The sequence below is a fragment of the Neoarius graeffei genome, chromosome 25 (assembly GCF_027579695.1).
Source record: "Neoarius graeffei isolate fNeoGra1 chromosome 25, fNeoGra1.pri, whole genome shotgun sequence".
In the NCBI taxonomy this organism is placed as follows: domain Eukaryota; kingdom Metazoa; phylum Chordata; class Actinopteri; order Siluriformes; family Ariidae; genus Neoarius; species Neoarius graeffei.
Genome location: NC_083593.1, coordinates 4,351,079 through 4,371,519, shown reverse-complemented (window position 1 = coordinate 4,371,519; position 20,441 = coordinate 4,351,079). Strand labels below are relative to the sequence as shown.

At 45.2% G+C, this 20,441-nt stretch overlaps 1 protein-coding gene across 1 annotated transcript; it reads right to left on the bottom strand.

The window, feature by feature from the left end:
• Positions 1–484: 484 nt before the first annotated feature.
• Positions 485–20,153, bottom strand: si:dkey-250d21.1 (uncharacterized). Its single transcript, XM_060908551.1, has 13 exons — positions 19,819–20,153; positions 17,461–17,581; positions 17,216–17,323; positions 16,345–16,381; positions 14,426–16,260; positions 12,771–12,798; positions 10,896–12,661; positions 10,762–10,807; positions 10,583–10,666; positions 8,669–10,479; positions 8,535–8,571; positions 8,342–8,464; positions 485–8,239 (listed from the first exon to the last, which is right to left on the bottom strand). The coding sequence occupies exons 1-13, from the start codon at positions 19,905–19,907 to the stop codon at positions 3,684–3,686; spliced, it is 10,641 nt and encodes a 3,546-aa protein (XP_060764534.1). The 5' UTR covers positions 19,908–20,153; the 3' UTR covers positions 485–3,683.
• Positions 20,154–20,441: the final 288 nt, after the last annotated feature.

Sequence of the window (20,441 nt, the reverse complement as noted above, 5' to 3'; positions counted from 1 at the left end):
TTTAGTTACTCAAGGTTAAAAAAGGCAAATTTTTCAAGTTACCAATAAACCACAGTGAAGTGTAAAACTGTCATGTTTTCTCCGTGAAGACGTACAAATGAAGTCACAATTTACCTCCGACTGTTACAAAGCACCGACACTCAGGGATGAGAATGAGAAATTGTATTTTCAGCTGAAAATTTAATCGGGGGTCTGGGGGTCATCGGCCCCCAGCCAGGTCCAGGGCGGAGCCTGGTTGGGGGTCCAGGGGGCCGAAGGCCCCCGGAAGCTAATGAGTTTTATACATTTTAGACCACTAGAAATGGTCTCCGATTGCTCAGTTGAATAATATTTTCAGTCCAAAGAAGCTTGAGTTTTGGACACTAATAAACAAAAATAGTCTCAATAATGCTCAGCTAAAAAGAATTTTTAACTTCATGCTAGAATGAAAGGAATGATGAATATAAATTAAACACAAAGACAGAATATTTGACATAATCCTGTAAATGTTTCAGTTACTTTATTAAAGAATGCAGTTACCTCTTTTGCAGTGAACTTGTCTCAACAGAAACACAATTTCCCTGTTGAACAGTTCTCTCAGCTCCCTTTCTTCCCTTTTGAAGCATGTTCAATCAAAGCAATGCACCCACGAGAGCCATAATTAATAATGTCATTGCAGTAGATACATTGGGCTTTGCCGGGAGCGTCACATTTTCCAATGAAATCGGACAATTTCTCAACTACGTCTTCAGTGGTTTTGCCGATTTTTATCTTCAAAGTTACAGTTCTCTCTAACCAGTCCCAACGGAATTTATTCTTCACGTCTTTATCTATCACCTGAATAAGCGATTCGTTTTCTTTTGTGATAATTTTCACCATTTTGAAGCTCTTATTCGCTGTTACATCCTCAATCTCCGGCCTCGTGGAGCGCCATGTTGAATGAGTAAGAAAGCGAAATGCGAAGAACCAATCAGAACGAAGCTTACATGTGACATTTTGGCCTTTCCTATCTATGCTCGTTTACCATCGGTCAAATCGCGATATTTCTCTCTCAACGGCCAATCAAATACAGTGTACGTTCTGAACTGCCGATGTAAACAGAGCCTTGTTCCCGATGGTCGACCGGGTCAACACATACCTAACCCCCCCTAAATATTTTCTCCTCGGATTTAGACGATTCACAAAAATGACCCCTGGGTTGATAAAATCCGCGGAATTCCGCGGATCCGTAGAAAATTCCCCATCCCTGGACACTGGAGACTCCTTCCCTAACCAAACGTCTCTTTCACATCATACTTTAAATTTTTTTAATCCAATAAAATTGCCATTAAAAAAAAAAAAGTCACTATAAATGAGCTGTGACTAACATTAATACAAGAGTGCTCTGAGAGCACAATATCCCCCGCTGGCAACTCGGCCGTAACTCTGGTAAAATGCGACTGAATTGAACAAAATTGCAACATGCATATTACCGACATATAACAAAGAACCCTGCCAAGTTCGGTGAAATTCCTCCAAAAATTGTGAGAGGAGTTGATTTCAGAAGGTGAGCACCCTTCCTGGGACGGACATCACCATGACATAATCCCCCTTTGGGCCTTTCGGCCAGCGGGGGATAAAGACTGTGAGGGAAGTTGATTTCAGAAAGCAAGCACACCTTGATGAAATTGCCAAAAGTTTGTTAATAATCAACAGCATAACACTGGGAAAATTTGCCCAAATTAAACGAAATTCCAACATGCGTACAACTGTCATATAACAAGGCCTTTTGCCAAGTTTGGTGAAATTCCTCCACAAATTGTGAGAGGAGTTGATTGCAGAAGAACATACACCCTCATGAAATTGTCAAAGTACAAGTTATTTAATCAAGGGTTAAAACTCTGGGAAAATTTCAGAAACAAAATTAAAAATCGCAATATGCGTATTACCGTCATACAACAAGGCCTTTTGCCGAGCTTCGAGAAATTCATCCAAAAATTGTGAAAGGAGTTGATATCAGAAGGTGAGCACCCTTCCCGGGACGGACGAACGGAAGGAAACCACCACGCCATTACCCCCCCCTTCAGACCTTTCGGCCAGCGGGGGATAATAAACCTGTAATGTACGTTACGGCCAGAACTGCTGTCAGAGAAAAGAAACCAGCACCACATTGTCTGAAGAGCCAGTTATGTGGAAAATTTTAGGTGTTACACACGGACAAATCGGAATCCTTCACTCCAGTGGATCAAATCAGGGGCCTGAAGGCAGTAAGTTCACACTGAGCTCAAACACCTGAGCATAAAAGGCTCAGATGTTTATTCATAAACACATGAATGATCAAGAAAATTGGCGAATTATTTAAAAATAAACAAATGCAACTTTGTACTTCAGATTATAAAGTCTGCTAATAGCGTACTGTATTTTAGTCCTGTTCAATCTTAAAAGGTCTCCAAGGCATCGAAATAAGTTCAAACGCTTCCTTAACCTGTTTACGTCAGACTGCAGGGCGCGAGATGGTCGATTTTAACTTACGACCAAATAATTTTCATAATGTGTGACAAAAGCAGTACAGTGTAACTTCATTAAGATGGATTGGGTGCCAGTCGCTTCGATGTCTGCATTCACAGCTGAGGTTACAAAAGCCAGCTGACAAACAACTAAGCAAAACCTAAAGACGAGAACAGGACTCAAATTCCACCAGAATAGCCAGAAAAAGTCGCAGTTTGCTAACTTTATCCTCAAAATAAAACACAAACCAACTATTTTACGAGTTACTACGCGTATTCAAAGTAAACTAAGGCAAAAAGAAAGCTTTGCAAGAAGGTGGCTACCCGGCATTTCCTGCACAACACGAAGCCAAGACCGCCCTCTTGTGGACATTTTCCCCCAATCCTGCATCTCCCTTCTTTGAATCAGAATTAAGTGTAGAAAAAGATGCTTCGTTTAAATCATTTTTTTTTATTTATTTTAGTCAAATATATATATTTGAATCCTTTCTGTAAGAAGGATTTTTGGGAGAAAGTGTTTACAGAAACCAATGCATCCAAGTCAAACTGCAAACAAACTAAACTTGTTTTTGACACGTAATGGAACGTAGCATTTCAGCATTTGTGCCATGTGGATGAACGTGATGCGGTTCAGGTGATTTGAAACCCACAGGTTATTTGACTAAATGAGGAAATGGCTTGAACATGTCTGGATCGTTATTTCTTTTTATAGGATTTTACATGATTAAAAAAAAAAAATTGTAAAAGTTCCTGAAGATGCTGGGAAGCTTCCGTAAAGCTTGGCTCGGAAGCGTTCTTGCAGACAAACTTAGTCCTCATGTTCCAAGAGTCAGGGTAAGGTTTTGCATAAAGGCACAAAAGCATTAGAGCCCTGGCGAGGGCATGGTTTGTTTGTTTCCCCCCCTTCTTTTTTCCTTTTTTTTTGGCAAGACATTGGTCCCTGTAGGCAGTCCTCTTTCTTAGTCCACATCACACACACAAGATAAAAATAAGACAACAAAACAAAATAATAAAACAATTAGATACTTAAAGTGTACAGTTCTAATTAGATCTCTAATTAAAAAAAAATAACTACTGAAACCTATGCTCAGATTTCATCAGCTGTAACCAGGGATACAGTGAGTGACACACTGAGGACTTCAGCAGTATATGACACCCTAATTAATGGAAAACTAGTCTTAGGGGTAGTTGAGGATTGACCGGTTGCCCGTTACTGCTCTATAGAGGATACAGCTCCAGTAAAGATCTCTGTTGGTTGAACTCAACGAAACTCTTCTTTCCCTGTCTGATCAAGTCCTCTTTTCTGAAACAGGGCAAGACCATGAGGAGCCTGAGAAGTGTCTCGATGTTGGGGAAGGACTCCACATCTGTGGCATTGAGCGTGTCGAGAAGGCCGGCGGGAAGAGGATGGTGAGCAGCATCAGCGTCCAACCACTTTTCTCGCCACTTTAGAAGCTCCGCCTGCAGAGAGCTCGAGACTGGGAGATCGTCCTGGTACACCTTGAAAGGGTCAGAGTCCTTGGAGCATCCTTCTGTCTTGGATAGAACATAAGGCACAACCTGCAAGCAGCGCACAGCCAACAGAGCGTGGTCTGAGAAAAGCTCGGTGATCTCGCAAATGGAGTGATCTATCGCTCCTTTGCTGATGATGTCTCTACAATAAATGATCAAGCACTCTTGTGACGTGTGGTCGACACCGATCTGTAACTTGGAGGCGAATGCCACTGCTTCTTGGTACCAGCTTTGAAGGTGAGCGTCAATGTTGATTTTCATATCGCTCAGCGAAGAAAGTACATCAGACAGACTGGTCACTGCTTGATACACATCCAGAGGTTGGCCCTGGAGACTCTGGCTTAAACGTTTTGTCGGACCCAGGACATTTTTCATGATCACAAGTGTCAAGATGAACTCAAAGTTCTGCAAAATGATGAGGAAGTCACCAGCCTGTGTTTTTTCAGTCTGGATGTCATGGTTTTCCTTTATATCATTCAGACTGAGCATAATGGCTTCCAGGACTTCTACAGTAAGATCCAGTGTGTCATGGCTCCTCTCCCATTGGCTTCTGCTCAGCCGATCAGTCAAGTCACTGTGCTTTGCCGCATCGTGTTGGAACAGGGATGCGACCATTCTGTGTAACACAGCCCGCTTCACTTCATCTTCCGTCACCCACTGGAGCATCCTCTCTACCCAGGTGAAGCTGTCCGCTATCTCAGAGATGATACACGATTTGGCCAGCCATGTGTTCAGGGACATGGAGGAGCTGAAGGTGCGTACAGCATGCGGGTACCTCTGAGACAACAACGATGCCGCTGCCCTCACTTGCGTACCTGCAGCTCCTACCGTAAGCAGGCTCTGCCCCCGACAGAAGGCCAAGTTCAAACCCCACTTCTCAGATAGAGCTGCTATCATACAATCCACAAAGACTGCAATGTCTTGGTCAAGTGGGATGTAAGCCAATACATCCTCACACGGTGTCTTGCGTTTCTCCAGGTAACAGATCCCTACAGGAATATATGTATGTCCTTCTATCTCTATTTGCTGTTCACATATAATGGAAAAGAACTTTGCATTTTGAATTTCACTGAAAAATGCCTCTTGAGTAGGGGCGCTGTAGAATGACAAGACACCCTTGTGGGGTTCAATGCCATCTTCACCTGCTGCTTGTGCTACTGCTTTGGAAGGGTCCATGCCATCTTGAGCTATTGCATAGGATTGATCGAGATCATCTTGATGCTTGACTTCAGGTGCTGGAGAGTTGTTTGCATCACTTGTGGCATTCTTTGTCGCTGTGGGAGTCTGGACAGCATCGACTTCATTGGCATTTGCGGCCTTACCTACGCCATCTGAAGCAAGTATTTTTGGCTCGCAAGTCCCATTCTCAGCGGGCGCCATGACCTGATCGGAAACACCTTGAACGTCAGCCTTTTGGCCAGCATCTTGAGTTTCTGCTTCAAGCTCTTCAGGGGTATCCTCCTGGACACCCTGGATTTCTGTGACAGGTTCCATGGAGACATCCTGGACTACTACTTTGGATTCATCTTGGCTCTCCATCACAACATCCTGGGCTGTTTCTACAGATTCCGTGGTCATATTTCCTCCATCAAGATCCATAGGGACATGTTCGACTGGTGACTCTGTAGGAACGGTATCTGTGGCTGTTCCTGTGTGTTGTAAGGCAACACCCTGACCTGCTTCGGTGGTGTCCATGCTGACATCGTCCCCTGCTGGCTCGCTCTTTGTGGTGACCTCTTGCTCAGCTGTAACAGGCTCCCCACACTGCACAGTAGCTGTGAGACTTGGGGCATCAGAGGATGTTGTTATTGGTTCTTTGGAAACAGTCTGGTCATCCAAGGTGACATCACGTCCCGTTGTTACAGATTGCATGGGGACATCCTGTATTTCTGCTTTGGAAAGAATCTGGGCTTCTGATGCAGTCACAGAGGTGACACCCAGAGCTGCGTTGTGCTCAGTGCTTGTATCTTGGGGTAACGTGACAGGCTTTGCAGTCATATCCAGGGCTGTTGTGGGTTTGTTACTGGGAGTGACACCTTGAGTTTTTTGGGGCTCCATTGTTGAGTCTCTGGATGTTGTTCCACAATCTGGTGATTCATTTTGGGCTGTTGCTGACAGCTCAGAGGTGGCATACTGTTGTATTGCTGGAGCAAGTTCTTTGGGGAGATCCTCTGCATCTGACTTTATGGTCATGCGTTGGGCTGATGTTATAGGCTCTGTGGTGACACCCTGCGCTGCCGTTGCACTCTGGGCTCTCACACCAGGCTCTGTGGTGACACCCTGCGCTGCCGTTGCACTCTGGACTCCCACACCAGGCTCTGTGGTGACACCCTGCGCTGCCGTTGCACTCTGGACTCCCACACCAGGCTCTGTGGTGACACCCTGCGCTGCCGTTGCACTCTGGACTCCCACACCAGGCTCTGTGGTGACACCCTGCGCTGCCGTTGCACTCTGGACTCCCACACCAGGCTCTGTGGTGACACCCTGCGCTGCCGTTGCACTCTGGACTCCCACACCAGGCTCTGTGGGGACACCCTGCTCTGACGTTGCACTCTGGACTCCCACACCAGGCTCTGTGGGGACACCCTGCGCTGCCGTTGCACTCTGGACTCCCACACCAGGCTCTGTGGTGACACCCTGCTCTGACGTTGCACTCTGGACTCCCACACCAGGCTCTGTGGTGACACCCTGCGCTGCCGTTGCACTCTGGACTCCCACACCAGGCTCTGTGGTGACACCCTGCTCTGACATTGCACTCTGGACTCCCACACCAGGCTCTGTGGTGACACCCTGCGCTGCCGTTGCACTCTGGACTCCCACACCAGGCTCTGTGGGGACACCCTGCGCTGCCGTTGCACTCTGGACTCCCACACCAGGCTCTGTGGTGACACCCTGCGCTGCCGTTGCACTCTGGACTCCCACACCAGGCTCTGTGGTGACACCCTGCGCTGCCGTTGCACTCTGGACTCCCACACCAAGCTCTGTGGTGACACCCTGCACTGCCGTTGCACTCTGGACTCCCACACCAGGCTCTGTGGGGACACCCTGCGCTGCCGTTGCACTCTGGACTCCCACACCAGGCTCTGTGGTGACACCCTGCGCTGCCGTTGCACTCTGGACTCCCACACCAGGCTCTGTGGTGACACCCTGCGCTGCCGTTGCACTCTGGACTCCCACACCAGGCTCTGTGGTGACACCCTGTGCTGCTGTTGAACTGTGGACTCCCACACCAGGCTCTGTGGGGACACCTTGGGCATCATGCTTTTTTGTAGTGGCATCTCGTACAATTGAAACAAGCTCTTTGGTGATCTCATGGGGTACCGCAACTGGGTTTGTACCGATACCATCGATTTCTAGTGATGGCTCCTTGGCAGCGACACCTTGGTTTGCAGCTTCTGTGGCAATACTCTTGGTGACATCCTCTGCGATGCCACTCTCGGTTGTCACTTCTAACAAACTCATGATACTTTGTTCTGCTGCTTCACGTTCCACAATAATGTCCTTGTCTCCTCGAGCAGGCTCTGAAGTGACATCATCTGCCACTTCCATGGACTCTTTTGGGACATCCCTGGACACTGTAACAGGCTCTGTGGTAGCAACCTGCGGTACCACTTGGGTTACGGTTTCCACATTGTCACTTTGTTCAGTAATGTCATTCGTGGCTGCCACACCAGTTACAGGTTCTGTATACTCCATGGAGACATCCACAGCTGCTGTACCAGACTCTGAAATGACATCCTGAGCTGATGTTTTAGGCTCTGGAGTGACTCCCTGGGCTGCCACTTCTGGCTTTGCTGCTGCATCCTGCATGACTGCTGCGACTTCCATTGTTGCATCTTCGGCTGTTGTGACTGGTTCTGCACTGACCGGCTCTACGATAACATCCTCAGCCGGCGCTTTCGTAATCAGTTCTACAAGCTCCATGGGGACATCCTTGGATACCGTAACAGGCTCAGTGGTGATCCTTTCGGCTGCTGCTTCAGTTAGAAGCTCCACATTTCCATTTTGTAGCTCTGCAGTTACACATTGGGCCATTTCATTGTGCTCTTTGGGAACATCCTGTTCTCCTGGTGCATTGTCAGATGCACTCACCGTGGATGAAGTTGTTTCAGTGTCATTTGGATGTGTAGCTGCTGACTGATCATCTGTGCTGATGGGAGAAGATTCCTGCATCCTGGCTAGTCCGTTGGAAGTATTTATTTCCATAGCACTATCCTTTGGAGTTGCAGTGGTACCATGTAGTGCAGAAGAAGTGTTTATCACTGGAAACAGAGGGAAAAAAAAAGTATAAACAGTGACCAGAAAAACAAAGAACATTTTTTTTATGACGATGAAAATTCAGAGAGCATGATTATGTTGCGCACCTTCGCTCTGAGCTGTAGTTGTGGGCTGGTCTTGTGCGATGGTTGGAACTGTGCCATTTATTATATCTGAAACCCCAGAGCTGGTCATATTGAGCTTTTCCTCTGAAAGAACTCCATCTACTTCTGAAGAGGGGAAAAAAAGGCAATAACATTATCCTTACACTTTAAAGTGTCTAAAAGAAAAACTACTTACCGCTATCCATTTTCATAACACGGAGACGCTCCTTCACCTAAAAATATCAAACACCAAGTCCACCTTTAGTACAACAACCACATTACAAGCTCAGTTACATCTCTAAACATGCATTACTATGCATATATACACACCGGAAAAAGAAAGCCATGGCTCTTGGCATCAAGTTCCATACATCTGTCAATGACTTGCTCCAAAGTCCGCATCATGGGACGATGCATAAGAAGCATTACTGTGTTGGTCTTGCTGGCGTTGCTGTAGTCATTCCCGATGAAGCTTCTCAAAGAGTTGAGTGTGGTCTTCATCAGATCACACTCCATACTAATGCTAGGGAGCACAGCAACAAGCCTCAGAAGAGTAGTCACGTTAGGGTGGCCCATCGCTTCAGGGTGGTGTAGCGTCTCCGAGATTGAGGTGGGTAGCGAGCTGTCTTGATACTTCTCTCGCCAAACAGCCGCCCAGGCATTTATCTCTTCCTCGGCCACATCTGGTTCAGGTAGGTCACTTTGGTAGATCGTGTAGAGTTTATCTGGTGCCTCTGGAAGAATGGGCAGAGGATTGCAAGTGGGAAGGAGAGAAAGGACCCTGAGGGCTTTCAGGTGACACTCTGAAAAGTTAAACTTCATTTCCTCAATCAGACCACTCAAAACAGGTATGCTAACCGTCTCTCTGTAGCCCACCTCCGGAGAGTCATAGCCGCCGACCATGTCCGGATACGACAAAGCTCCGGCAACTTTGGCAGCAAGCTGGGTCGCCTCCTCGAACCAGGTACTGTGCACGACAGCGATGTTCTCCAACATCTTAACAAGGGACTCTATAATAACGGGGATCTTTTCAAGCTCGCAGATGATATCGGCTGGATTGCCGCAGCGGAATACCGTGCTACAATTCCGCATGGGAGCGCAAGCATTCTTCAGGATTACAAGGGAAATTACAAAATCTGTTTCCTTTATAGCTGTGGAGAGCATCAGTGCATGTATCGACATGTTATTACCCCATGACCCATCTGCATTGTTGCTAACAGAGTCCAGGCAACTCAGGATTCCCTCCAGCATGTCCACCAAAATGTCAAAGAAATCTTCAGTCTTTTTCCACTTCGACAAACATGTTTCTGGGACCTCAGCGAGGGCTTCCCGAGGAGTATTCAAGAGACCTTCCCTTGTCTGAGAAAGCTCAACGTGCAATCTTGGTGACCGATCAAAGAAGAGTAACAGGTCCTCGACTACACCAAGCACCTTTGCGATGGGGTCGTTATGAAGGCTTACTGCCAGCCAATAAGCAAGTCCACAGGACTCACTGGGTGTGTTCACAGCAAGCGGAAAGTTCTCCAAGAATCCGAGAGACAGCTTTCTGAGACCTTGACTCCCAGCACCCATGCACATAAAGGACTGGCCACGACAGCACCCCATCTGCAGTCCCCACTCGTCTGAGAGGATGCCCGAGAGTGTCTCAGCTTGCATATCGGTATCAGAACTCGAGTCCAAGGGCAGAAACCCTAAAAGCTCCACTTTCGGCGTGAAACTGTCTACATACCGGACAAACACAGGAACATACTTTTTATCATCCACAGATACCACCCTGTCGGTAATAATGGAAAAAAATGGGGATTCCTGAACTTCTGAGAGGATAGTTTCTCTCATCGACTTCACAATGCCCTCGAGAATATCCACATCTGATAAATGCTTCATGTTCTCCTGGTCCCAGTGACACATACCAAGTTCTTGCATGACAAGGTCCTGGTCTTCCTTGGGGAGGTCCAAAAACAGACATTTTTTCCGAGCCAATCTGGCTGCCACCACGAAGACCCTCTGAAGACTGTCTGCAGGCTGGTCAGAGTGACCGTTCTCATCCGAAGGCTTCGTTTGCTGGTCCTCCATAACTACAACAGGTGCAACTTCAGGAACCTGCTGGGTCTCAATTTCGTTGGATGCAGCTGTGAGATTATCTACAAAAAATAAAAAAACATTAATAGTACTGGAAAAACTTTATACAATAGTAATAAAACACATGACAATAATGCAAATTATCCTGAGGGAAAGAAAACATACCCTCTGCCTTTAATTCGTTGAAATCTGGGAGTTTTTTAGTTGCGCTCTCCTGCTGAACCTCCATGTCCTCGTCATTGTGGTTGTCTATTGTAAAGATAGCAGAAAAAAATGCTCAAATATTTAAAAAAAAAAAAAAAGTTCAAACAGGCTAACATGAGACGTAAGGAGTGCTGACCCACCTTCTGCTCTTATCTCAGAATTCCTCAGAGTTTTTGCTTCTTTGTCCTGGGTGGAATAAATGGCCATCAATAGTCTTAAGTATATTAACATTATTTAAATGCAGGATAAATAAAAAATGAAAAAGGAACCTTACCAGGCAAATGCCTTCCAGTGTCTTTGGAGTGACTTTCAAACACTGCGTTACCATCCTGTCCAGATCTCTGTTAAAGTTGGTGCCAACCTGGAGCATGGCCAAACATGGAGTCCTGTCCTTGGCATATGTGCTCATCAGGTAGTCCTGAAACATTTTATGGCGCTTTACCTCCCCACAATGCTCCAGCGTGGTACTCGGTAACACTGACATGATCTTCAGCAATGTATTAATGTTGGCAAAATACTGCATGAGGGGCAGGCGGAGAGTCTGAAAAATAGTGTCCGGTATCGTCGGGGAAACCACTTTGGTTTTCCATTTCACCTTCCAGCAAGAAAGTTCTGTGAAAAAGTTGTCAGGATCCGGAAGGTCACCGACATACAACGGAGGCTTCGACTTCAGGCTTTCAAAAGTGTAGCTCGTGGTTACAGAACACGGGACCAGAGACAGAAAGTTGAGAGCCTCTTTGTGGTCATCAGAGAAATGGTCCTTGACAGAATTGATTATGTGGTCGACTAAAGGGACGCTGACCGCGTCTTTATAGTACCCACCTGGTTTTAGCAGGCTGTCCCTGGGACACGGTATGCTCTCAGGCATTTTAACCTGCACACCTAAGGTTTGAGCAAAGGCACACGCTTCGTCGAACCAGTTTTGGTGGAACACTTTTATGTTGGTCTTGAGTCGGTTGAGGGTGGCTACAATGCCGCTAATCTGGCAGAGCTGCGAGGCGGCGCTGACGTGGTCTTTCTGCAGCGCCGCACTCAGTTCTCTGGTGAAAGACGAGATGTTCTTTAGAGCCACAATCGCTACGATGAAGTCAAAGTCTCGAATCAGTTGTAGGAGTTTCTTTGCTTGGTTTATCACGGCTAAACTCCACATCGGTGGACTGCTGTTTTGGAACCTCTCCAGACAATCGACTAGAGGTTCCAGTATCTGAGAAAACACATCATAGGAGTCATGCTTTTCCTGCCAAGAGGAACAGAAGTTCCCTTGAAACTCGTTGATTTTCTCAAAGCTCTCGCGCAGACCAACAGCTATGACTTGGTCCAGCTGTTTTTCAAGTTCGGGTGAGCTGCTGAAAAACACCACAATCTTCTCGAGTATATCTAGAGCTCTGCCAGTGGAGGGCACCGGAACCGACCTCGACCACCATGTGTTAAAAGAGTAACAGGAACAGTGAGTGCAAATTGCAAGAGGGTACTTCTCCTGAACTTTACACGCAAAGGCCTTGAGCTTGTACGAGACTTCCCCGGAACCCAAGTAAGCCTGGCCTCTGCAGTATTTGAAATCGAGATGCCATTCTTTGGTAACGATGTCAAACAGGCGCTCGCACATTGCCTCGGTATCGAGGTTCGCTTCCACGAAACCCATAAGTTCCAAATGCATGACATCAAAACTGTCCACAAACCTGAGAAACAGCGGGAGGAAGTCCGTTTCACCAAACCTCACCACTCGGTCGATGAACAGGGAGAAGAAAGAATTTCCTGCTTCGGAAAGAATCCCATCTCGCACGACGTCCACGCACACTTTCAAAACTTCGTTCATTTCAGATTTGGTCACGTATTCTACCTCCTCTGGGCCTGCCTGAAACTGTCTGCTTTGGCTGTCGCATGCTGCAGCGAGCGCCGCTTTCAGAGCCGATTTTAACGCCTCTTTATCAGTCCCTGAACACTCCGCTGGTTTTGGTCTCTCCAACTCCATGTCCAAAATGATTTCTCTTGGTTCCTCCATGTCCTCCTTTGAAGCATTGTTTGTGTTATTTTCTGTGGCTGGAGAACACGCAAACAAGAGAGAACTTTGAATCATGTACAATTATCATTCTGAATTAATCATTTTAAAATGATGAACAGTAGCTGGGTATTCAGTGGTTTGTTTTACCTGACGGCTGAACTTCCATTACATCGTCCTGAAAACACACACACACACACATCACAACTAATGTACTGTGCAACGAACTGACAGTTGGTATTGAGTTAATCACTTGTAAAAAAGTCCATAATTACGAAAAAAAAAAAAAAAAATCTAAATTTCAACTCAACTGGAAATGTGTCTTACATTATCTCGAACAAAAAAAAGTGACAAATTTATTGGCACACAAAAAGAGAGTGTAAAATTATCTAAAAAAACATAATTCTTGGAAATTTCTTGAAGTGTTGCTTCTTTCTATTTTCCCCCCCAGGAAATATCTGGCAGCTTTTGGATGTTTCCTGAGATATGCAGTTTCATCCACCACACAAACGAGTCAGATAATGATTTTAAAAACAAACACATTCATAACTGATCTAACACTGCATTAAGCATGACCAGGGTTATAAGAAATCACCTGCAACGCCTTTGCCTGTGGTCTGAATTAATGAGCATGTTACAGGGATGGGAATGAAAAATATTTAAAAAGTCTGAAAAAACCAGGGCGGGGCCCATGACCCAGGGGTTCCAGGGGCTAATGATTTTTGGCTATTTATTTATTTATTTTCTTTATTATTAGACAGGGAGATTATTATTAGACAGGGATATTATTAGACAGGGAGATTATTATTAAACAGGGAGATTATTATTAGACAGGGAGATTATTATTAGACAGGGAGATTATTATTAGACAGGGATAATTATTAAACAGGGAGATTATTATTAGACAGGGATAATTATTAGACAGGGATATTATTATTAGACAGGGATATTATTATTAGACAGGGATATTATTATTAGACAGGGATATTATTATTAGACAGGGAGATTATTATTAGACAGGGAGATTATTATTAGACAGGGAGATTATTATTAGACAGGGAGATTATTATTAGACAGGGAGATTCTTTTGTGTAATCTGAGCTGAAGTGGGTTTTGTACTTTGATTTTTTGGGGCGAACGCGCGCTCTCTCTGCCATGCCGATCCTGTAGGCTGCACTGACTCAGCTGAAAACTCCGGTCCTCGAGAAAAGAGATAAAAGCCCGCCCACACTGAAAGCTGATTGGCTTATTTTGCTGAGTAACCCAATCAGGACGCTCTTTGTCTGACATGTGCTACATGAACAAGCACACAGGCAGTGTTGCCACATTGGGCGGTTTTAAGTGCATTTTGGCGGGTTTGGAACATATTTTGTGATGGAAAATGTTAGCAGTATCTGGCAACACTGCACACAGTCTCCTTCGCGCGCGCACATTCTAAGATGCGTGATACAGACCTTAATGTTGCACGCGCACGCTCAGAAACGATCATTTTGGTCTGAAAAAGTCGGAAATCCGCCGATCGGCGGAAAATTCTCATCCCTGATGTTAACATGCACAAACCTGAAAATTTACAGCAGCTTTAAAACCAAATATTAAACTGGGAATTTATATCCAATAATTCCAAAACCAGTATTTCATATAAAACACAACTTTGGGGTTTAAAAAAAAAATAAGGCTCTAAATATCATTCACTCCTTGTAAGTGATGGTTATTTTCATGACAGGTGCCAATAATTTTGAATATGACTATCTAAAGAACAATGACTTCCAAAAATAACAAGTGGTATAACACCATCAGCGATTTACCTTAGAAAGCAGCTGCAGAATATCCGGATGGCTTTCCACGTAAGACTGCACCATGTCGTCGATGTTGAAGTGCACGTCCTGATTGACGTAAATGAACGCCATGCTGCACAGCCTCTTCTCTGCTGGCGTCACCTTCATGTAGGAGTGATACCTGTCCAGCACCATGTCGTACTGCACGTACACGTCCGCGTCGGCATTGATGCAAGGGATCGAACCCAGGACTCTCAGCAGGCTCTGCACATTGGGATAGAATCCGATATCAGGGATCTTTAAAGTGGCAAAGACGCCTGTGGGCAGGATCCTGCGCTTGCTCGCGTGCCTCCACTTGACCTCCCAGCAGCCGAGCTCGTCGTAGAAAGAGTCTGGGCGGGCCAGGTTGTTCAGGTTTGCGTCGGCGACCTTGTCTTTGCGGATGCTGAAATTGTGGTCAGCCATGTATGACGGCACTAAAGACAGCCATCTCAGGATTCGGACCATCTCGATGCCGAGGACTCTCTTCACCTCGTCGATGAGGTACTGCAGGACCATTTTGCTTAGCGTTTCCCTGTAGTAGTCCTCCGGCGAGGTCGGCGTTTTGGCGTCGGAGTCGCCGTTCGCAGCTGTGTCCGCCGGCAGAGTGACCTGCACGCCCAGCTTTTTGGCCCTGCCCACGGCATCGGAGAACCACTTTCTGTGGAATATCGGGATTTCCTGCAGGTGCTTGTTCAGCAGCTTTAAGGCATTGGAGATAGTGTATTGCAAGGTGCTGCTGATGCTGATGATCCCCCTCAGGCTCGGGTTCAGGATGCTCACGCAGCACAAAGTATTCTTCAGGATCACGAGGGTGATGATGAAGTTGAAGTTCTTGAGCTTCTCCTTGAGCTTGAGCAGCTGTTCCACGACAGTCGCATCGACATCCGATAGCGCGCTGGTGCACATCTCTCCGATGCTGTTCAGCAGAGGCTCCAGGATGTCCAGCATCGTCTGGAAGGCATCCGTGCCGTATTCCCAATTGTTCTGACAAGATTCCTTGACACGGTCCACCTCACCTTTGATGTGACTGTACGCCGCTGTAATCTTAGTGAGGAGTTTTTTCATAAGCATCTCAGACTGCCTCAGGACGGTGGCCACTTCCTCTACAGTGTTGACGACATCCTGGACAGAAAGTACGGGCAAGGAGCGGATCAGCCACATGTTGAAAGCATAAGGGTCACTGGGAGCCAGGACAACCTGCGGGAAATCCCGGAGCATCCGAGAGGAGAACTCTTTCAGCTTCTGACACAAGCTGCCCTTCGTCAGGTAAGTGAACCCTCGACAGTGCTCCATTCGGAGTCCCCACTTGTTGCGGATCTCAGACACAAGCATGAGGTACAGGCTGTCCGAATCCACATCGCAGGGCAGGAACCCCAGCAGGTGCTTCTGGGGGAACCCGTCGCTGCTGACAGAGCGGATGAACACGGGGATCTGATCCTTGCCTTCAATGTTTATCTTGTCCTGGAGAAGAATGGAGAAAAATCGAGCCATGCGCAAAGTGTTGCGGATCTCCTCGCGCATTACATCCTCTCCGAGTCTCAGCACATCTTTCGGGTCGACCTTTTCCGCACAGACAGGGTTGACCGCGAGCGGCCCGACGGCTCCGCCACCCATCGACTTCGTAGCAGAGGCAGCGACATCGTTGACAACGCTGAAGGCTGTAAATGCTAACGTCTCCTTAAAGTGGATCTTCAGGACTTCCTTGGCTTTGGACGTAGCAGGATCCTCCTTCTCTGGTCTGAGTGGGGTAGGTTCCTGTTGTACAGCGTTTTCACTCGAGTCTTCCGTCACGTTTTGAGCCACTGTCATCGGCTGGGACTCATCTTCAAGGAGGGAAAACATTTTGATTTTAGATCTTTTGTAAACATGTCAAAAACGTTTGCTATCAGTAAAACTCGATCACTAACCTTTCGCCTTTTTTGTTTCCACAGGATCAGCTGCAGTCTGAAAAGACAGTTGGAGAAACAAAAGAAAGAAAGAAAGAAAAAGAAAGAAAGAAAGAAAGAAAGAAAGAAAGAAAGAAAGAAAGAAAGAAAGAAAGAAAGAAAGAATCATTGAACGTGTTGCCATCATCATGGGTCTTCTTAAATCCTCATCATCAGAAACATCACTCGTCAGGAGTAATAAATAAACGCTCCTTGAAAAGATGGCCAAGGATGGGTTTTTTTCAGCACATATTCCAAACAATAACTGGTCCAAACAGGCATTAACAGAAACCGAAAAGGAAACAATAACCGGTTCCTTTAAGAACGGCAGCTCTGCGTGTGTGTGTGTGCGCGCATCATGTCCAAAGTTGTAGGCCTAACCAATCAGCATCAAGCACTGTTGTAAGCCATGCCCACACACTACCATCAGTCTGACCCCGCTACCAAAAAAAAAAAAAAGCATACAGAACCTTTGATACTGGACCAGTGTCCAGTGGAACATGCGGACTGGTTAAAAGTTTTGATACCTTGTGCAATAATAAAAATACAACTTAATAACTTTTATAACATCTTAGATGGAGCCCCCCCCAAAGCAACTGTCTATCCATCAATCAAACCGATGGATTTGGAGCAAACAGACACATGGGTGGGAAAGGAGTGAAAGCTCAAGCACTGCCGGAATGGTTCTGATGTTCTCTGTCTATGGTGGAACATGAATACTGTGTACACCTACGTGATTATTTTGTAGCCATCAAAACGTGAGATGGCTGGCGAACGCAACCCCTGTGTAGTGAAACGGTTTAACATGCATAAACATCTGAATAAATGAAAGCAGGTTCTCTTAAAAACTTACAGCTTGTGTCTTTCTTTTCCTGCTGCTGTTCTGCGGATTGCCCTTCTTGGTCGTGAAGTTAAATATGGTCGGGATGGCTCCGTCCTTTAAAACCGTCCGAAGTTCACTCTGAAACACAAACAGAATAAAATACATTTCTATAACAACCAGTAGTGTATTCTTAAGGTTCAGAGTTGCGACAGCTGGAATGTTAAAACCAGGAAGGGGGAAGGAAGGGAAAAAGAAGGAAGAACATGCACACTTACTTCCTTCTGTATCAGAGACACCTCAAAGTGTCTCGAGCACAGTTTAAAGTTTCTGTGTAAGTACTCAGGCGTTTTATTCTGCAGGTCCGGTCTGCGACAGTTCTCCACCCACTGTTTACATCTGAGGACAGAGTAGAAAAGAAAAAAAAACAACATTATTTACTTTAATATTGTTCATTAAAATACATGGATCTGACAGGGTATGGACCTCACACCAATACTGGGGTGGGGGTACATACTTTATACCAATAATTATATGTTTTGCTGCAATTCAGTCAGTCATAACCATAATCTCTGTATCCTGTTGCAGTTATTAACAGTTAAGATTTTAATCCATAAAAAAAAAAGTTACTGGACTTTCCCCTTGGACCCAACCCAAAAAAAAAACCGCAGATGGTTCGGTCTGAGCCTGTCGGACTGCAGTTAGAGAATGAATCCTGTTTGGGTTTTTAACTGCCTTTTAAAACTACAGAAAACATTAGGAAAAAAAAATTTATTCTCAAAATCAAGGCATAACATCTTAAGATTCTACTAAAATAAAATGACCATTACTTAGTCATTTAAGCTAATTTTGTTTCACTGTTTGCGTTAAAAGGGTTATATACTAGTAGCACACAAGAGGAACAAAATTGCAAGAAAAGGTCATTTATAATTTCTACAGCATTCATGACATTTTCATGACAACACAACATTGCCTGAACAGAGCCCTGAGCTTCACAAACACATGACCTCAGTGTAAAAAATTGCTACTATCGTTATATTCATTATTAAATACTACACATATATATTAAATATACATACACTTTCTAATTCAGTGGTTTTTCTTTATTTTTGTTAATTAATAGACACTTCATGTATTGAAGTAATGATCGTGTCGTTTCTCTTTACTTAGCTGAGTGGTTCTTGACATATTTTTAGATTATTACAGCTGTGGTGTGGATTGGAATAGGGCTATTTACTGTATTTATTATTTACTATTTGATCTCAAACCCATTAAGACGACAAGAAACTCGTCCACTAATTACCTTTTGACGAAGCACACCTGTTAACTGAAAAGCATTCCAGGTGACTCCTTCATGAAGCTGTTTAAGATGATGCCAATAGTGTGCAAAGCATCAAAGTAAACAGCGTAAACTGAAGAATCTAAAATATCAAACTTTAAATACTTTGTTTCCCCACATAATCCCAGATGTTATTTCATCGTCTGGATGTCTTCAGTATTGTTCTACAATGTAGAAAATACAGAAAAACCTCTGAATCAGTACAATAGGGGTGTACAAACATTTGACTGGTACTGTATATCGTATCATTAAATCGAGCTATACAAGAGCAAAGCTAAAAGTCCTGATCTTAAAATCCCGATGAAATGCCATGAGACATGGTTTGATCATGTTGATGTATTTCCTTTTGAAATAGGAAATCGGAGTGACAGCATGCTGAAGCGTTTGATTGATTGATTGATTGATTGATTTACAGAACAGCCAATAGTGTTTGAGATATATGCCATGTCACGCCATACTCCCACTGGGAGATGTGTCAGACTTCTTACTCTGAACAGCCTTTGGAAAATTTTTTTTATTTTAAATCCGCACAAACTCTGCCCACTTCCACACAAATAAACTCCAACCATTTATTGTCCACCAAGCGACATTTGGGGATATAGTGTGGGAAACTACACAGTCAAAAACATGCACACAAACCATTACTGTAAACTGATTACTGTAGAGCAAGATACTCCCCTGGGGGCGTGGCATAAACCTTCTAGAAAGCATTTTATTGGACAACACAAGACTAGTACAGGATGAGTCATCAAAAATATTAACGTCATGAATTCTGAAATTAAATACATCCCTAAAGGTTTTTACGTATGCTATGCTATCAGACTGGTGTCCAGAACCCGACTGGTAAAGCAAATATTAAGCTCTAAAACACTAATTATGATTTATTTACACTTTAATAAATGAAAGCTGCTATTCTGAGGCGGGCCTGAAGAGGGCGCGCGAGGACACCGTGCAGACACCATGAAAAAAAAAAGTGGAAAAAAAAAAGCCAAATGTCTCGACTCATACACAAAAGAGAGCGTGTTGATGCAGGAAATGCAAATCGCTCGTATAAACTTGAACAAAACGTGTTGGTTGAATATTTAACACAGAGCTGAGACGGATCGGATTAGCTTACACTCATTGAATCAAAGGGGAGGAATTAGCGAGCTAAGTGGCTAACTTGCTAGCAAAGGATGCTAATGATGGTTCATTCTGGACAGAACAATTAAAGAGCGCTAAGACGGCGGCGGGGTTGATGTGGAGATGGGTAAAGACAGAGTCAGGGAATAAATAAAGAGTGAAAGAGCCGCCTCACCGCTCAGGGTCCAGAGGAAACCTGAAGAAAGAGACGTTGCGCTGCTCGGAGCTCTGCTTACAGTCGGCTGCGGCGCAGCAGTCGGGCATTTTGGACTAAAACTGCGCTCCTGTTCAGTCAGAAGAGTGAAGCGAACATGGCCCAAATAATCTCCAGAACTTTCCGCTGGGTGAACCATCTACCGGTACCGCCGAGGTGCGCGCGCGCTGCTGGATTACAGCGTTTAAAGCCGAAGCATCGTTTCCTTGTTGTGATGTGAGAGCGTCTGTGTGCGCGAGACAGATTTCACGGCGAGATTGTAGCAGGGCTGCTTGATCCGAGCCGGAAGTGAACAGCGCGGCAGAGCGGAAGTGAACAGTGGGCGCGAGGGGCACGCGGGAGCTCTTCATCAAACATGAAAAAAAAAAATCCATTCCATTCGGTCTGTCTGTTTTCAAGCGTACGCTGGAAAATCTAAATAGTTTTTGATCAGCTAGAGCTGCACTACGGTGATTCAGTAGATGATAATTCTCTCAGAAATAATTGTAGAGATGAAACCTGAAACAAAGTATTCAAGACAGTTCCCCCTCCCCGTCCAAAGAAAGACAGAATTGGGGGGGGGGGAAGAAAAGGTAAGGGAGGTG

Coding starts and splice junctions, on each gene's coding strand:
- si:dkey-250d21.1 (XM_060908551.1), bottom strand. CDS start 19,907: ATGCCCGACTGCTGCGCCGCAGCCGACTGTAAGCAGAGCTCCGAGCAG. Junction 17,582..19,818: donor TTTCCTCTGGACCCTGAGCG/GTGAGGCGGCTC, acceptor CTCTGTCCTCAG/ATGTAAACAGTGGGTGGAGA. Junction 16,382..17,215: donor GGAAAAGAAAGACACAAGCT/GTAAGTTTTTAA, acceptor CTGTCTTTTCAG/ACTGCAGCTGATCCTGTGGA.